Here is a 19,489-nt window from a genome sequence, read left to right as displayed (position 1 = left end):
GCCAGATCAAGGTAAGCTCTATGAACCACCTTGCTTTCATCCACAGCTCTGCTGACTGACTCAAAGAAGTCGACCAAGTTGAGCAGGCATGATCTACCCTTCACAAAACCAAACAGTGTAGGATCCAGAGTTTGAAGATTCCCTATATCCTTGTTTATTAGGTCCATGATGATGAGTTCCATAGCTATGCATATCAGGCTCATCAGGCTAATGGGGAGATAGTTCCCGGGTCTGTAGTCGCTCCTCCCTTGTGGAGAGGGATGACTGTAGCAGTGTGCCATTTGGTAGGGACAAAGCCTGAGGTGAGGCTGTGATTGAACTGGGCACACAGGTGAGGTGCCAGTTCACTCTGTAGTTCATGTAGAACACAGCCGGGGATTTGTCACAGGTCCCATAGAAGCTGTATTCTTGGCCTTGGACAGTGCTGTTTTAACCTGTGCAGCAGTAATACTGGGTGCCTGGCAATTTACTGGTATTGTGATTGGTCCTTTGGGGGGGGGTACAGTTGGCACTGAATCTGTCGGCCAGTATATTGGGAATATCGGTTGGCTCAGTATAGGAGGTAGCATTGTGCAGTAGCTCATAGCAAATCTGGGTATTGCCGTGGAGATTCTTTACATAACTATAGAAGGCCTTATGGTTGTCTTTACTATCTGCTGCAATTCTGTTTTCATAGCTAGCTTTAGAAGATTTGATGAGGGATCTCAGCCTTTTGTTGAGGCTTATAAGGGAGATTTTCCAGTCTTGGGACTTCACCTTATTCCACATCAGTTTCCTCCTTCTGTTGTAAAGTTTGTTTATGGCAGGGGACCACCAGATTGACTTCCTCTTTTTTTGAGGAGAGCGTCTTGGTTCTATTGGGTATGGCGAGATCCATGCATTTGTGTACGTGTTCGTACAGTGCATTGGTGTATGATTTGGTGGTCATGCAACTATTCTCCATTTGCATGGGTGCTGTGAAGTTTGAAGTTAGCCACCTCTGTTTTTTTAGCTGTTAGCTTTGGAGAGGTTTTTCATGGTGGTTACCTTTGTGGGGGTGGGGGGTGGGGGGGTGGATTTATAAGGTGATTAATTTATGGTTGGATCTAACCAGGGAGGAGTTGGCTATTGGTGTAGAGCAATGGTCTTCCATGTTAGTAATGACCTCTAGTGGGTGTAAGAATGAGCTGGTCCAGGGCATTGGAATTAATGAATTCCAGAAAGCTTTGGGAAAGTGTATTGGTACATGAGTAGTTTTCCCAGTTAATGGAGGGGTAGTTGAAGTTGCCCAGTATGAGAATGTTAGGTTGTCCTGCCTTAACCTTTCTTTTCACTGCCTTTTCTGCCTCCTATCACATGCCCAGCTTTTTTTCCATTTAATGAGATCTTTAATTTTTAATTTCTTTTGATGAAAACAAGTCTTAATCATTAAACAAACTGTCATATTCATCTCATAGTTGTTATATTATATTGCGCAGAATGAAGTACAGTGACTAAAACTGGTGTTGCAACTTGAAAGCACTAGGGTCAAGAACTCGATCCAAATGTTTGGCCACTGTCAGTATTGCATCTATGTGTTCTCTGTCTGTGTTGGTTTTTAAACATGCTAGATGATTGGCTAATCTAGATTCTCCTCATATACAAGCGTGTGTGTGTGTGCGTGCACGCAATTGTCCAGCTATGACTTTATTAATTAGCTCTGATGTTTATCAAAATGTCTGAAACTATCAAACATAAGTACTTACAGCCATCGGGTTTCGTGTACCCCCATCCTGAGATCCAGCAATGTGTTCCTGCGGGAAAGGCATGATTGTGTCTTGGTAAACAAACTGGTCTGATGGTAGCTGGCAAAATTAAGGAAAAGTGTTACAATGGTAACATTGATGGGCCATCCCAAATGATATTGTACTGTAAGAGGCATGAGTTCAAATGCAGGATGATGTCACTAATAACATTTATTGGTTTAGCATACATAAAACACTTCTGATCAGATGTCTATAACTCTGTCTCTAGAATTAAGAATTTCTAGGGCTGAAACACAATGATCTTTTCCTTGTTTGCTGCATATGCACTGTATGTTCCATTACCAAAATGCAGATTTCATGCAGTAGATACTTTGTAACAGTTTATGGTGCCAGTATTCTTTTTTTATCAGAAGTGTCCGAATGTTTGCAGAATCAAAAAAGTGTCAGTCTTTGGCAGTAATACATTTATCTAATAAATTAAATGAGGCTGTTGATTTTATTTTACATTTCAATGAAACTCACAAACACAAAGTCATGATCTGGTAGTGGCAACATTTCATTCCAAGTAGCATGATATTTTAGAAGTATTTCATGAGTGTTAGTTTTCACTATTGATGTTTTAGAGTTTTGAAGGCAGGTGAAGCATACTACTTTACATTCCTTTACAACTTTTTTGTCAGTTTTATTAAAGGTTGTAAATTAAACATTTTACAATTATGAATAGAATACTTAGGCCAATATGGAGTATCTGGACTTTAACTTGGAGTTCAGGGACTGTGGTTGCATTGTATATAGTAACATATAAAAAGATACAAACTTTAAAAGCCAGTTGTTCCCATAGTTCTGTAAGTCTAGCATATTGTATTCACACTGACCCTATCCAAACCATGTTAGTTTCCTGTCACTTTACTCATTTTCTTGTTAGACCAACTGCCTTTTTGGGCCCCACTGCCAACTGACTGTCTAGCCAGTCAGCTCAGTTTGCAAGGCAAGAAGTTTGCCCTCTTATTTTCCATATTATGTGAGAGGCCCATTGTAGCATGGTTGTCATACAAGCAGCTATTAGATTTTATTAATTATTTCTATTCTGGCATGCCTCGGATGCTCCATTATTAATTGGTTGTGCAATGGGAACAGAGAAGAGACATCCCTGCTTATGAAGACATAACCCTTATAGCCCTATCACCACTGGGGAAATGGATGAGAGATGAGCCCTTTCAGACCCTTGTAACCCAGCCCTCCCCCAGGAGAAGATGAGCAGACAAAGTATCATCATTTTTCCCTTTGAATGGATCTTCTAATATGTGGACCTCTAACTGAATCTAGTCAGTTGAGGTGTGAAGGCAGGGCTTCTTTCTACTCCATGAGGCTAGCAACCCATATGCTGGTTTAACTGTACATTTTACACTTCTTCACTCACTCACTAAAACCATTTCCTGTGATACTTATTTATGCAGTTCCCTCAGTTTGAATGCTGTTCTTTAATAGAAATATCTGCTTCATCTTTGATTTTGATTTGAATGTTCCCATCCCAGATTCATTCTACATCCCTTGTGATGGGTCTATGACTGCCCATCGAATGGAAAAATCATTGAACAGCATAGGTCCTCAAACATCCTGTTCATCAAGCCATTCCAGTAAGATTGTATTATGGTAGGGATAAGGAAATTTGCCCTATCCTCAATGCAGTGCGATCTTGGAGTTGGGTACATATAATTAAGGGGGATGAGGTTTCAGTGAATGGCATTTACGATGTAATGACATTCGGAGATTTTTCCATTTGATGGCTAAACATAGACCCCTCTTTTGACATCCTCAATCCATTAATCTGAGTATACATTTAATACTTCAACAACTTTCATGTATTTTTAGGGTAATTTTTATTTTAAATTAAAATACCTAATCATGAGAACTGTACATAAAACAGGGAAGTGACAGCTTATGTGACAAGTAGATTGCACTGTTCATGCAAATAAGCATATAACCAATAATTTTAAAGTACTAATAAGTTAGATAAAACTAATTTAAAAAATAATAACCTTAATAAAAGACCATTATTGTTCATATTACTTCATTTTCTACTGTTCTCAGTCTAACAGACTTTGATTTCTTTCAGTCTTTCATCATCCTGAGCATTTATCATTGTTCCCAAAGAGCACTGTAACCACTCAGTGAATCACCAGACAATCTTTCTGTAAATAAGAGTTCAAAGTGCATAGCAGATGTCAAATACTCTTTGCCAGCAGCTGCTTTTTCTGAAGTCAAGTGCTTTATTTCTCATATGCTGAAGCTTCCTAATCCCATTCTTTTGACATTCACACTCTACAGACTTTATAAATGGTTACTTCCCAATGAGTTGTCATCACTCAAATATAAAGGCATGCATTTGTTTTTACTGAACCACATTTTCTATTGTCTGCCAGGTAGTCAGACCTTTTCAAAGTCTACCAGAGTTTTGCCTCCTTTTCTCTAACATGTTCTGTTCTTTTACTGCCCTTTGCATCCTTTGTGAACTTGCTAATTTTTGTTACAGGGCTGCTATGACAGCCCTATGGTACTACCATATCAAAAGTAAAAAGGGGGCGGGGGGGAGCCTGAATGGCTAACTGAAAGCAGCAGTATTTTAGAGCTCCATATAACTAGTTAAATAAGACAGGAAAAAATATTATTTTTTTTTCTTCAAAGTATAAAATCTTATAGATAAAGGACTAATTTATATAATTAGAAACTTTGGTGAAGTTTTACAAATAATTTCCTGTCAAAAAGCTTGGAGATGTATTCACTTGTTGAAATGAGCAACTCAAGGAATTCTCACCAGGATGCTGCCTTAAAGAAGGAACTGCAACAGATGGCATCTACCCTGCAGGAGTTGTCTTTGAAGATGGATGATTTTAAAGAGAACCTAGAAAATCTTAAAACAAGCAGTCAAAAATAGGCTGATACCCTCAAGGAAATGCTACAACAACACCAGACAAGGATAACAGGAATAGAAGTTTCTCTAAAAGACTTAGAAAGCAGACTTAAGGAAGAGGAAACACAGAAATAACTACTTCTTAAACAAAACACTCGGTTGGTTAATAAAGTAGATGACTTGGAAAATAGGGAGAGGAGAAATAACATCAGGATTTTCGGATTACCTGAAAACACAGAAGGTGAGGATATTATTTCCTTTTTATCAAGCTGGATCCCTGACTTTTTAAACTTAAAAGAAGGACTTTCCTTTGGCATTGAAAGGGTGCACAGAGCTCTTGGGAAAACCTGCCACTAACTCAAACTCACCTCCTAGATCAATAATTACCAAATTTCTTTCATACTTGGACAAGGAACTGATTTTAAGATCTGCTTGGAGGAAGCCACCTCTAAAATATAAACAGAGCCTGATAAGATTTGATATCGACTATTCATCTAGAATAATGGAACAAAGGAAAAAAGTGTGGCCAATGATAAAGTTTCTGAAACAAAATAACATCAAGGCACAACTTGCATATCCTAAGATAAGAATACTGTATGTCAACGAGATGAGGGCTTTTATTGACTTAGAGGAAGCCACTTCATTTATTAAAACTAATAATGTGATTACTTTACCAGAATATATGGATCGGATGTCACCTTCTCTCAAGAGAACAAAAGAAACAAATGTTTGGACAGACGTCAAAAAGAAGTAGCAAAAGATTGATACTGTTACAGCCAAATCTCTCAAAGCATCTACTATGATATGAATTGTTTTAACATTACTTTAAAGGACCAATTTTATGCCTTTGAATTTTAAAACAAAGGTAACTAACTACTGGAAACTTTATCTATATTTTTTGAAAATAGATGACACATGAGAGCTTTCACATTACCTCAGGTATGTAAAACAGGGTACTTTACTTTCACAGAAGGAGGGTTATATAGCACATAAAATATTTATACTGTAAATCATCATACATAGTATATGTGTATTTTCTCTTAATTTTCTCTTTTCTTTCTCTCTTTTCTTTTTTCTCTTTATTTATTTTAACTGCAGCTTGTCTCCCTTTCTAAATTCTCTCCTATCTACTATACTAATATAGCCTGTATATATTTAATAACTCACTAGCTATACATAGACAAATAAGTTTAAAATAATATAGTTTTATGGTAGACTAATTGGAATAGTGAACTTAATTAATTATTACAATATTTATTAGATAAATGATAGTCACTGTTATGCTTATTGGGAATGGGGACATGTTTGTGATTAACTCTGAAATGTTCCATTCATGTACATATGTCCTTTGAATTATTTCCTTTAAGTATTAACAAATACATAAAAAAGGAGGGAAAAATGTACTGTTGGTTAAGAGAAGTGAAGCTTTCTTCACGTTATATTTGCGTTGTTACAGCAACAGTAAACAATTGCTGCAGTTTCTAAGGACACTGTGAACCTGTGAAGTGCCTTTAGTCTCACAGATAACAAATAATAAGAAAAGGTAATGTTGTTTAGTTATTAAAATGAAAAACAACCTAAGCAAGGTAAAATAAACACATAATAGGACTATTTGTATGTATTTTATGATTTATACTCGTAGGTTTACATATTCCTGGAAACACAACTGAAATGTTCCCAAACTACATGTGCACTGAAATGTAGCTGCTTTATTAAAAATTATTAGTCAGTTTAACATGCTGATTTTGCAAGCTGTCTGCACTGTAAAAGTTACATTTTATATGTTACTTGAAATTGTCAGTCTTAAAGTTTAAAGCATATGAAAAGATACATATTCCTTTTTGCAACATGTTATCTTTGCAGTTACCTCATACTCTGTACAAACTCACTTGGTAACTGATAGCTATTCATTTAAAATATCAGTTTAAATATTAAATGTGCCCTTGAAATGCTATTGACATTTTGGCAAAATATAATCTGAACTGTAAAATGAATGACTTGAAAGAAGTGAAGCAATGCATAGATTTCAAAGACAGTTCTTGACACTACAGTAAAAGTAAAAATATATATTCACAAGGAAGTATTGAAATGTTTTAGTCTTCCAATTAAAATAGCTTACCGTCAACATTTTGCAATATCAGAAAGTTTGAAGAGCTATGAAATTACATTCTATGTCTTTATAATGATTATTAGACAGATGTTAGACTCTGCTTAGTTTAATGAATTGTGACATATGTTTATGAGGAAAAGTGGACTCAATTACTCACATTGGACTACACATTCTTAGAAACTCAACTGAAATGTCCCCAGATTACTTGTGAATTAAATGAAACTGCCTGATTAATTAGCATAATTTACTTTAACAACCTGAATCCATAAGCTATCTGCTCTATATATGCTACATTATATGTCACTTGCATATGACAGTCTCTAGAGCACACGGAAAATACATATTATTTTTGCAACATGCTATATTTGTACTAACCATACATTCTAAACTAACTCAATTGGCAACTGACAAGTTATTTATTTGAAACATCAGTCTAAATATTAATTGTGCTCTTGAAATATTGTTGCCGTTTTGACAAAACAAAACCTGAATTGAAAAAGGAATGATTTGAAGTGAAGTATTGTACAGGTTTCAAAGACAGTTATTGACATTACAATGTAAGTAGAAATGTATACATGCAAGGAAAAATTCAAATGCTTTATACTTTTAGTTAAAATAGCTTATTATACAACAACCCCTCATTAATATTCAAAAACGTGCATGCTGATTGTCAGCGTGCATGTTGTAAATCTGAGTTATAGTAATGGAAAAAGGTCCGGTCGCCCGGACTTTTTCCATTACTATATCTCTTTTTTTTAATAGCAACAGAGAATGCAAGATCTCCGTTGCTTTACACTATCTAACTATGTTAAACAAGTTTAACATAGCGAGACAGCTTTAAAAAAAGCAACGTAAATTTAAGGAACTGAGTGGAGTTGTTTAAGTATTCCATAAAATTAGGTATTTTCTGTGGTGTATCTTTCCATATAATCAATTTGTCATCCAAGAAACAATAGTATTTTTCTATATTATTCATAAATGGAGAATTAAACACAAAATGTAACTCCCAATATAGCATGACTATATTGGCAAATATGGGGGCACAAGCTGCCCCTATAGCAACCCCATCCAACTGTTGAAAAATATCTCCTTGAAAATAAATAAAATTGTTTTTAGTACCAGTTCCATATTCTCTAATATTAATCTGAACTCACTCTTATTTAAAAATCTAAACTCTAACAACATGAGTTCAAACCACTCAAGACCTATGTGGTGTGGAATCACAGAAAAAAGATCCTTTACATCCACTGTTAAAAATGAATGATGGGATTGATATTGCAATGTATTAATTTTCTTCAATAAGTCCCATGAATCATCTAGTATATGTGAATATAGTTTATAAAAGGGCTTCAGTTTTGTGTCAACATAAATTGCTAGAGGTTGAGTTTTTGACCCATCTGAGGTCCCTATGGGTCTTAGTGGTGGGTTTTCCATGTCTTTATATATCTTGGGGATACCAAACATTGTAGACAAAAAAGGTTTTTCAACCTTGAAAAACCTATAAAGTTTGTCATCTATTAAACCTTGTAATAAGTTGTCCTCTATTACCAAGTCTATCTTCTTATATGCTATGTTAAGCTCATTTTTAGAAATAATGGTGTATCGCCCCTGCACATTTAGGATATCCATCATTTTTGTTAAATAAGTCCACCTATTCATTAGTACTACCTCTCCCCCTTTATCCAGTTTCATAATTCTAACGTCTGCTTATTGTTGTTTGATTTCATCCAAAGTCTTTTTTTCTTCTAAGTCCAAGTTAGAATTATCATAACTATATCTTTTTTGATAGTATATTTCTCTTACTTCCTTAATAGCTATTTTTTCAAAATTACTAATGTCACTCTGCAAGGGGGGGTTGTATGTACTTTTTCTTACTAAACTATCACAATGTCTATTCATGTTTCCTTTAAATTCTTTTGTAGATGCCAATGCTTCTAGATTTAACTTTCTGCTGAATAGCTTTATATCTAATGTAATTTCAGCTAAATCCATTTTTTTAGTTGGAACAAAAGTGAAACCCTTCTTAAACAATGAAAAGTGTCTATTCTCAATTGTTCACTAAAAACCTCATTGTATCTTATCAGTGGAAACAACAGCATGATAATGATTTACAGAGAGATGATGGTACATATAACAACAATAATAACTACAATGAGGTTTTTAGTGAACATGAAGTCCCTTTAGGACAGGAGGGACCCAGGAGATCAGAACGGATATGGAATTTACCTTCCCATCAAACATATGCACAGGTTACCAACAAATACAACCAGAGGTACCAGGGGAACCATTATTAACAGAAACTGACACAGAAATACTATCTTACAAGACCAGTGTAGGTACAGTCTCAGAAAACGGAGACTATGGGATGTTTGGCTTCAACACTCACAATAGTGTTCTTAACCAAGAAGAAGGAGGTTTTTCTATTTATAACTATACAGACATTACAATTGAGGATAGACACTTTTCGTTGTTTAAGAAGGGTTTCACTTTTGTTCCAACTATTTAACAAAAATAATGGATATCCTAAATGTACAGGGGTGATACACCATTATTTCTAAAAATGAGCTTAACACAGCATATAAGAAGATAGACTTGGTAATAGAGGACAACTTATTACAAGGTTTAATAGATGACAAACTTTATAGGTTTTTCAAGGTTGAAAAACCTTTTTTGTCTACAATGTTTGGTATCCCCAAGATACATAAAGACATGGAAACCCACCACTACGACCCACAGTGACCTCAGATGGGTCAAAAACTCAACCTCTAGCAATTTATGTTGACACAAAACTGAAGCCTTTTTATAAACTATATTCACATAATCTAGTTGATTCATGGGACTTATTGAAGAAAATGAATACAGTGCAATATCAATCCCATTATTCATTTTTAACAGTGGATGTATAGGATCTTTTTTCTGTGATTCCACACCACATAGGTCTTGAGTGGTTTGAACTCATGTTGTTAGAGTTTAGATTTTTTAAATGAGAGTGAGTTCAGATTAATATTAGAGAATATGGAACTGGTACTAAAAAAACTATTTTATTTATTTTCAAGGAGATATTTTTCAACAGTTGGATGGGGTTGCTATGGGGGCAGCTTGTGCCCCCATATTTGCCAATATATTCATGCTATATTGGGAGTTACATTTTGTGTTTAATTCTCCATTTATGAATAATATAGAAAAATACTATTGTTTCTTGGATGACATATTGATTATATGGAAAGATACACCACAGAAAATACCTAATTTTATGGAATACTTAAACAACTCCACTCAGTTCCTTAAATTTACATGAATTCAATATGGACGAGACACATTACTTGGATATCACTATTCAAAAAGATGATAAAAACAATAAATATGTGTCTAGAATTTTTAGAAAAGCCTGTTTCTCTAATTCTTATCTACACTACCGCAGTAACCACCCGCCATTGCAGAAGAAAAACATTATAAAAGGACAAATGGTTAGGGTGGGAAGGATGACATCAGAGTATGTGGACTTTATAAAAGAGATGGATTATGTGCATAAATTATTTCTAGAAAGAGGTTACCCAGAATCAGTCATTATGTCCCTTAAGCATGAAGTGATTAAGGGCTGGGGTACTAGATATACACCTTTATTGAATACTGGTAGTAGTAATATGGGAAGTAATAGTACAGACAATATGTTGGAAGTTGAAAATAATGAAACTTATAGTAGAAGTAAGGAACCAATCACTCCTTTTTTTGTCATGACATTCAATTGCAATACCCATGCAATAAGAAGAGTTATAAACAAGACTTGGGATATATTCAAGAGTATGCCTAACAAGTTAGACATATTCAATAAACATTTATGTTACAGTTTCAGAAAGGGTTCTAATCTTAAGAATATTTTGGTGGACAGGAGAATGATGAAAATAATAAGAAAAAAGGAACGTATTGGTGTGGTAGATGTTCTCAATGTACATTTATAGCTAATACAGGTGAACTAACTATACCTACTATTCCATTATGTTTTAAAAGTAAGCAATATTACACTTGTTATACCCGAGGGATAGTATATTTAGTTTACTGTACTTATTGCTGGGTTTGCTATGTAGGAAAGTCAGAAAGACTTTTGAGACAAAGAATATACAAACATATGTATGATATAAATAGAAAGAGGGAAACAAATGCACTTTTTAGACATACATTGTCATGCAAGGAAGCCAATTTTAAATTTTGGGTATTGGAAATGTTACCTAGGGACAACAGAGGGGGAGATTGGGAAAATCAATTAACCTACAGGGAACTGATATGGCAATTACGATTGGAAGCCAGTACACCCCCAGGGATGAATGACTGTGTGTCAGTTTTACCAGCCCTAAGGTTAAGGGCCAATAAAGTAAAAAATAATAACAAAAGAAAATTTTTGATTTCATAGTCCATTACGTTGGACATGACAGTTCAGTTATTTATGTTTATATACATACAATAATTTTATTCAGTTGTTGGCATTAAAAACAAAATTAAATTAAATTAAATTAAATTAAATTAAATTTATCAACTATAACCATACATATATACATATCAACTTTATATTTAATCACATACTATATATATATTTATACATTATAAACTCATAATTATAATTATTGTGATTATATGTTTATATTATGCATTTATAGTGACATCAATATTGCTATTCATTATTTATTATTCATTATTGTTTGCTGTAGATTGTTGATACCATATAATATTCCACAAAAATTGTTACATATTATATATACATTTTACATATATATTTTTATTGTAAGTGGTTATTTCAATTTTAACAATTGTGCACAATTATGCTTTATTATATGGTCAAAAGGTGTACTGCAGTTTCTAACCACAGTTATTTAAAGTTTTTGAAATGGTGTCATTTTTTAGTGAATTTTTTAGTACTTAAAGTGAAATTCATGTTTTTTATCAAAACAGGTTGAACCATATGTTTTTAATTTCAATTCAATTTCAACAAAGTGAATGATAAATTGAATAATTAATTGAATTAGATTTGTACAAATACACAGGCAGAGATACATTCATTATTCTGATGAAGTTCCCTGTATTGGAAATGAAAGCGCTTAATCTAATCTTTGTTGCTTGAACTTGTCGGCCTGTTTTGTGAAAATAAAATATTATATTATCCATTGTTGTTTTGTGGACTGAACAGTCTTGAAGGAAAGCTACTAGCTGGTACTTTTTATTTTATTTATTTTATTTTACATTTGTTGACCGGGCTAGTCCAACTGGATACATGTCCATTTTCAGTGGAGGCCCGGGGAGACTCATAGTTAGATTAAGTTAACAAAACAAAAAAAAATGATGTTGATACACAAAGATAATCTACTGGTATATACATATACCAATATAAAACCTATAACAAGTGAGTACAATAAATACACACATGCTTAATAAGAGAAAAAGAAAAAAAAATTTATTACGGAACTTCTCAATAGATCCATGCCCCTTCTCAGATCATGACTCTCTGATAATGGAGCTCCAAATAGAGTTTAAACCTTTAATCCTATCAACTAGAATTCCATCATATATCGTGAAAATTAAAGAATTCAGACCCTGGATGTTGTCAGAACTATAATTATTTCTTGAAATTAATAATACAACAGAAATTAGTAGAGTCATGGTTTGGGACTCATTATAAGCGTATTTATTTGGTAAGACCATTAGCTGATACAAAAACAAAGTTAGAGAGTGGGAATCTGAATCATTAGACTTGCAAACCAGACTCTTGACCGCAAAATCTAAAAAAAAATCAGAATTGCCCAGAAGTCAAAAAAGAAACAGAGGAATTAAATAAAAATACAATGGAATTCTAACACACAAAACTTGTCTAGCCTTGGAAAAATTAAATTAAACTGATTCGCCACCTCCCCCAGATATCTACATAACTTATCTACAAGAATTAAAATACAATCTAAAGCAAATAACATTAGTAGTATATATCATGAAAAGAAAGGGAAAAAAGTATCAGATATAGGAGACATCCTTGAAGCATTTCGGTTCCATTATATGGAACACTTCAAAACAGAAGATTTAGATACCAACCAAATAAACTTAGATACAAACCTTATCAATATAAAAAAAATCCTGAAAACTTAAAACTAGACCTACAAAAACCTATATTCTACAAAGAAATTGTTGACAAGATAAAAGAAAGTAAATCTAACAAAGCTCCAGGGATAGATGGTATAATTACGGAAATTTACAAACTCTTCCCTTCAACAGTAATGTCCCTTTTTCATAAAACTTTGCTAGAAGTCCAGTCAGAAGCAAACATATCACCCTCATGGAAATATTCTCTCATAATACCATTTCTAAAAGATAATAAACCATCAGACCTTTACACCTCATACAGACCTATATCATTACTGAATAATGATTACAAAATATTCATGTCAATCCTAGCTAACAGAATGAAAATCCCACTTTCAAAGACAATTAATAATGATCAAACTGGATTTTATATAACAGGCACACACATGATAATATTAAAAGGATACTTACTCTTATAGATTATGTGAATAAAGAAGATAGAGAAACACTTGTAATTGGATTAGACATAGAAAAAGCCTTTGATTCCCTCACCTGGGAATATCTATTTAAAACTTTAGCATTATTTGAATTTCCTCCTCCCTTCATCTTATTACTAAAAAAATATATATTAATAACTTAGCCTAAATTAAATTAGGTCCTTCCACCTCAGAATCTATCCATATAATGAAAGGTACTAAACAAGTATGCCCCCTTTCTCCTATTTTATTTGCTTTGGCTATAGAAATACTTGCAGAAATAATACACAATAATTCAAGAATAAAAGGAATAGAAGTCTATGACCAGTACATATCTAAAATAATGCTTTTTGCTGATGATATTTTATTAACCCTATCAAACTCCAGAGAGTCATTAGGAGAGCTAGAAGAAGTAATGGAGAAAAGGTCTACACTTTAATAGAGCAAAATCAAAATTTCTATTTTTAAATAAGAAAAAACAACTACAAGTTACACATAAATCCATCATAGGAAAACAAGAACTTACGCTAAATTATTTAGGAATAGTGTTATGCAAAAATATAAATGAAACAATATTAATAAATTATAAAACATTATTGAAACAATAAAAATATATATAGAAAAGTGGAACAAAATTATATTAACTTTTGAAGACAGATTGCAATTAATAAAAATGGTCTTATTGCCAAAAATACTATATGTAGCATTAGCAATATAGTTAATTCCTGAAAGATGCATTCTTAAAGAAATAAACTCATGTTTAATAACATTTTTATGGTATCTCAAAAAGAATAGAGTAGCTCTAACTCATCACATTAGACCCTGGAAACAAGGAGGATTGAACTTCCCAGAAATAGAAACATATATAAAAGCATATGTGCTTAAAACTACAATAGACTGGATAAACCCAAATTATTTTGCGAACTACAAAGAATTAACAACTGCTATATTAACAAATGAATTTAATCTGTTAAAAAAAAATTTAATAGTAGACAAAGCAAACAAACCCTGGTACATACTATGCATAAGTATACAATATAACAAAACCTTCTAAAACAACACTGATTATTCATTACATCAATTCCTTTAGGAAACTTATCAATGCAAACATAGATCTAAAACTTTGGTTTGACCTTTTAACCCCATTTACCATCAATAAGAACTTTCCTCACAAAATATATAGGGAAACAATAACCTCCTGGGAACAAAATAGATTCTTATGCTGGTTTCAATATGTAAATAAATTAAATGTTTTTAGGTATAGATATGATAAAAACTGCTTACAATATTCCAACACAGGACTGGTTAACCTTACAAAGCATTCTAATGCACACTCATGATTTATGCAGATTAATTAATAATTCCTCATTTAAAGATATTCCAAATTTAATACATTTTCTATATGAATTTATATATAATAGTTGTGAAAAGAAAAATTCCATTTCAAATCTATATAAAGAGTTAATAACATATAAAACAATTCCCAAACCATCATACTGGCAGTTCTTAACAAAAGGTCAGTCATTGCAGTTAACAGAAGAAATTAAAACTAACATCTTACTATCAGTTAATTACACCTCTAACACACAGTACTGGAAAATATTTAACTGGAAATACTTACACAGAGCATTTTTAACACCAGATAGAATTAAAACGATCAGTACTACTACAAATGTCTTTTGCTGGATGTGTGAAAAGTCAAATAAAGCAGACTGGATTCATATTTTTTATGAATGTAATAAAATTAAATCATATTGGAATGGAATCAATCATTTTTTATAAGCTTTATTTAATGAATCCTTTACCTTAACTAAAATATTGATTATATTAAATGTAAATGAAGGTCCCTACCTGAATAAGACAAATATGTATTTGTTATGGACAATACTTGCTATAGCTAGGAAATGCATAACCAGAAGGTGGAATTCAAATACACCCCCGACCGTGGAAGAATTCTACACTTTACAGAAGACAACTTCATTGATGGAAATAAAAATCAAAGAACTACGAATCTATCCCAGGCCATTGGTAAATAATCCTTGGAATAAAGTTATATCTTTGTTGGACACTCTGCAATAATCACTATTGTATCTCTGCTAACTGATCTGTTAATTCCATATTTATTAACATACAGTGTATATAATTGAAAGTCAGGCTATTGTAAATATTGTTTATAGTTGTTTAAAATGATATTTAAAAATATTATGTAAATGTTATTTTAATTGAAAATAAAAAAAAATATTTGAGGGAAAAAAAAGAATATGACGTACAGCAACTCAAATTGTTTATCAGTACTGTTAATGGAGACAGTATATGGATATTGTGAACATCTAATAAAACCTTATTAAATGAAAAAAAGGGGCATCTAGAATAAGACTTCCCCTGTGAAGTGCTATCAACTAATGCAGATCTTGTAATGGCTAACAACCAGGTGTAGGATGTAGTTAACTGTAGAAACAGCAGATAGAGGCTGTGTTACTGACAATGCAATGCTTAATTTAGGGGCTTTCATTGATAAAACAGTGTTTAGCTTCTGAAGTGCCTGACGTTTGGCCTCACAGAATCATGGCTGAAAGAAGATGATCTAAACACTTTTCATCTGTTCATTTCTTTTCAGGATACTACTACTTTGCAGATGTGAGGCCAGATACAATATGCATGGGAGTGGGAACCTCCTATTCTTCAACTCTCATCGTATCCCAGTTGAGCTCACACAAGCCAATTCAAATTCCGACTGTCTACTCTACTGGCTTTTCATTAAAATCTCCTCTGCTAATGATGTTCCATTATACCTAGGTATTGTCTATCTCTTTACTCCATGCTATATCAACAAATTCAAAATGTTCCTTCATGCCATCTTTTCCACTGCTTATAATCTTAAAAACCTGATTGTTCTTGGATGCTTCAGTCTAAACTTTCTTGGCTTACTCATGAATGACCTCTCTAATCACCCAATTGAATGTTACCTCCTTCAACTTGTCAAAAAACCTACTCATTCTAATTCTAATTTCAATTCAGGAAGGTACTCACTTCTTGATCTTGTCATTAACATACTCCCTCAAAATATTCATATTGTCCCGCTGCCTCTGTCTTTTAGTGACCACTGTCATATCTCCATTTACAGTATTACAGCAAAATCCACTCAAAAATTGATAACTTTTCATCACTAATCATCTTAGAAGATTGCTTACATAAATTGTTTCAATCAGCATTTAACTGAACTCCAGTCCTCAGCTCTGAAGGCTCAAATAGGCTTCAGAACACAACTTCAGCTTTCCTGCATATACTCCAAATCTCATGTTTTTATAAACCAAAGGAAAATGACGGACTTACCAAAGATTTTAGAACCTTCTACCAACTTAGAGATGAACCCTGGCACCTCTTGAAACAATACCAATAGACAAAATCAAGTCAAAGATTCATGACTCTCTGCAAATTTGCCAAACAAGCTACAAGCAGACACAGATAACCCAATTTAAAATTGCAACAACAAACCCATAAGCTAAAACTCCAACATTTCGAGAAGGATATTAATCTCTTTACTAGTTATAAAGTGACCACTTTACACTATCATTCCAACTTCACATCTCTTCCTCTGACTACCTCAATGAATGTAGTAATGTCCCCCATTTTAGACAACTATAAAACAAGTTCCCTTCTCTTCCTCTCCCCCTTCCTAAATCCCAGTTTCTATTTTAAAAATATTCTCTACAAAGGCATTGAACCTTTTCTTCAGTAAATTCTTCTAGTTGCTCCCACAAATTCAGATAACTTGCTCCAATGGTTCTTATACCACTGTAAAGACCACAGCATAACTCCACTTGCCCTCATTTTCATTTGCGTCACTAAAACAGTATGCCTTCAGTATGGAAAGCAGCCTTAAGCATTTCCTGAAATAGTCAATCCCAACCAAATCCTTCCATTACTGTCCCATCTTTATTATACTCACTCTAGGAAATATTCTGGTAAAAACACATTTTACTCAGCTATCAACCTAAACCAATCAGTACAAAGTACTTACCTTCAAACAAGACAGCTTCTGGCATGGCTATGACACAATGACCTCTACATCCAAAGAAGCCTTGTTATTGGAAGGCATTCCCCAAGGTTCAATCCTGCACCCTTCCTCTTGTCTGTCTTTATTAACAAACTCCCTTATGAAAACGCTGACATCTACCTGATCCTGTGTGCTGATGATATTGTACTATTCAGGTCAGTAAAATCTCCTTCAGTCATCCAAAACATCTTTCAGCAGATGGATTGTACATCATAAATTACTATTGAATACATCTAAAACTAAAATCATGCTTTTTTTTTTGTACTAAAGTAAGACTTTCAACTATCCCAAGCCCTAGCAAAGTGTAGGGCCAAACAATGAAACTACTGAAACAATGATTTCATTCAAATACCTAAGCATCTGGCAAGATTAATGTCTTATCTTTTACCTGATCACTTCAAAAACTAACAAAAAATAAACTGCCTCATTTATGGGCCAGGAAAGTTCTTAACTTTCTCTCTAGCACAGCCAGACCTGAAATGGAGAAAGGCATTTGATTTTTTGCCTAGTTGAATATGGTCTTCCTCTAATTGCAACAGTCATTTAAAAACAAATTTAAAGCACTCCAGACTCTAACAACATCATTACTGTATCTTCCTCAAAGAGGACATTATTCTCTCACACTTCAAAATGTGAAATGGTGACCAGCAAAAAAAAAAAAGAGAGCAGATCTTCTGCTTGGTTCTCTCCTATTCAAGCTTCCAAATGTAGAAACCTAACCCTACATGAAAAAAAAATAAAATAAAAAACTTGCGTAGATATCATCCCATAGCCTGAAAACCAGACTCACACAAGTCCTGTTGTACTTTCTTCCATATGTGAGCTAAATAGTTCAAAGTACTGCTTCTCCAACTTAGGGCCAGCAATTTGGAAAGTCCTCCTTGATAACCTCAAAAATATTTCCTCCTACTCAAACTTGTCTCTACTCGGAGTTCACCTGTAAAGACATGCCCTTTGCAAATGCCACAGTGTTGGACACACTGCATTACCCTTAGAGTCCAGCAGTTTCTTTATATACCGCTCATATATCTACTTCATTACCTTTCCCTATCACCATGTTATTACTTTCTTTTCCCCTTCTCCTTTTAATAACCCTCTTATCTGCTCCCCCCCCCGTGTCCTTTACTCCTTCCCCCTTCCTGTTTCTTTCCCTTTACATCTATCATCAAATAATCCTTTTCTCTATGGCTCTTTCTTAGTCGTCTTCTCATCCCTATAACCATATTTAGTGTTCTCCCTGTTCAGTCACTGCTACTATTCCAAATTAAGGTTGTGTTACTGTTGATTATATTTTAATTTGTTTGTAAATTAAATTGCTTATAATATTTACTTTCTCATCGTTCACTATTTCAAGATTTCTGTTCACATTTCAATTTTGACTTCTGTCTCTCAATATGTTATAAAACCTGTACTATGTATTTCAACATTTGCATTGTTAGTCTTTCCCAGGGCTAAGCCTGAAATGAGTCTGTGGGGATCAGTGTGATACTCCAGTAAATCAATTGTAAGTAAATACATTGCAATATTCCCTTCCTACTGATGACATATTCCTCCACTGTCAGTACTGCTTGTTAGAGCTAAATAGATCTATGCAGATAGACTTTTTAGAAACTTGAAATTCATATGGACAAGACCATATCATAGAGTTTCTGAAAGTTCAAACATCAAACCCACTCCCCAAAAAAACACAAAAATCTACTTTTTTTTACATTTATGCTGGGGGGTAAGCCCTTGCACCCCCTCCCATGTGGGGGGATGTGCCCCCACACCCCCTGAAAATTATACATACCAACTCCAAGATCATACTGCAGTGAAGAAAAGGGTAAATGTTCTGATCCTCGCTGTACCTCAGTCTCCATTCAAAAACTTTGAGTTTTCAAAAACTCAGTCATAGTGTCTTAACCATATGAATTTCAAGTTTCTGAAAACTTGACACAGTGAGATAATTACTTAAAATAAATTTTTGTTTAGTCTGTCATTCCCAAGAATTATGGGAATTTCAAGAAATGTTTTCTTTTGATCACCAGTGTTCACAGTAATGTCAGCATAAGTTTGTCTTCCTTCCTCACAAGCCAGAAAATATTTTATGACTATATTCAAAGTGCTCAAAAAGAAAAGGGTTTGTTCCACCTTTGGTAAAGGTATTCATTG

General features: G+C 33.6%; 1 protein-coding gene across 1 annotated transcript in view; it reads right to left on the bottom strand.

Annotated features, from left to right (window-relative positions):
- Nucleotides 1-19,489, bottom strand: part of TMPRSS5 (transmembrane serine protease 5) — an 819,938-nt gene that overhangs the window by 264,308 nt on the left and 536,141 nt on the right. The window contains exon 9 of the mRNA XM_044081066.1: nucleotides 1,725-1,823. Within this exon, the coding sequence (XP_043937001.1) occupies nucleotides 1,725-1,823 (99 nt within the window). The remainder of the gene's footprint in view (nucleotides 1-1,724; nucleotides 1,824-19,489) is intronic.

This window comes from Protopterus annectens, chromosome 8.part0, assembly GCF_019279795.1.
Source record: "Protopterus annectens isolate FY-2018-M chromosome 8.part0, PAN1.0, whole genome shotgun sequence".
Lineage (NCBI taxonomy): Eukaryota > Metazoa > Chordata > Ceratodontiformes > Protopteridae > Protopterus > Protopterus annectens.
Note: the sequence above shows the minus strand (reverse complement) of the source record. Positions and strands in the feature narration are given on the sequence as shown.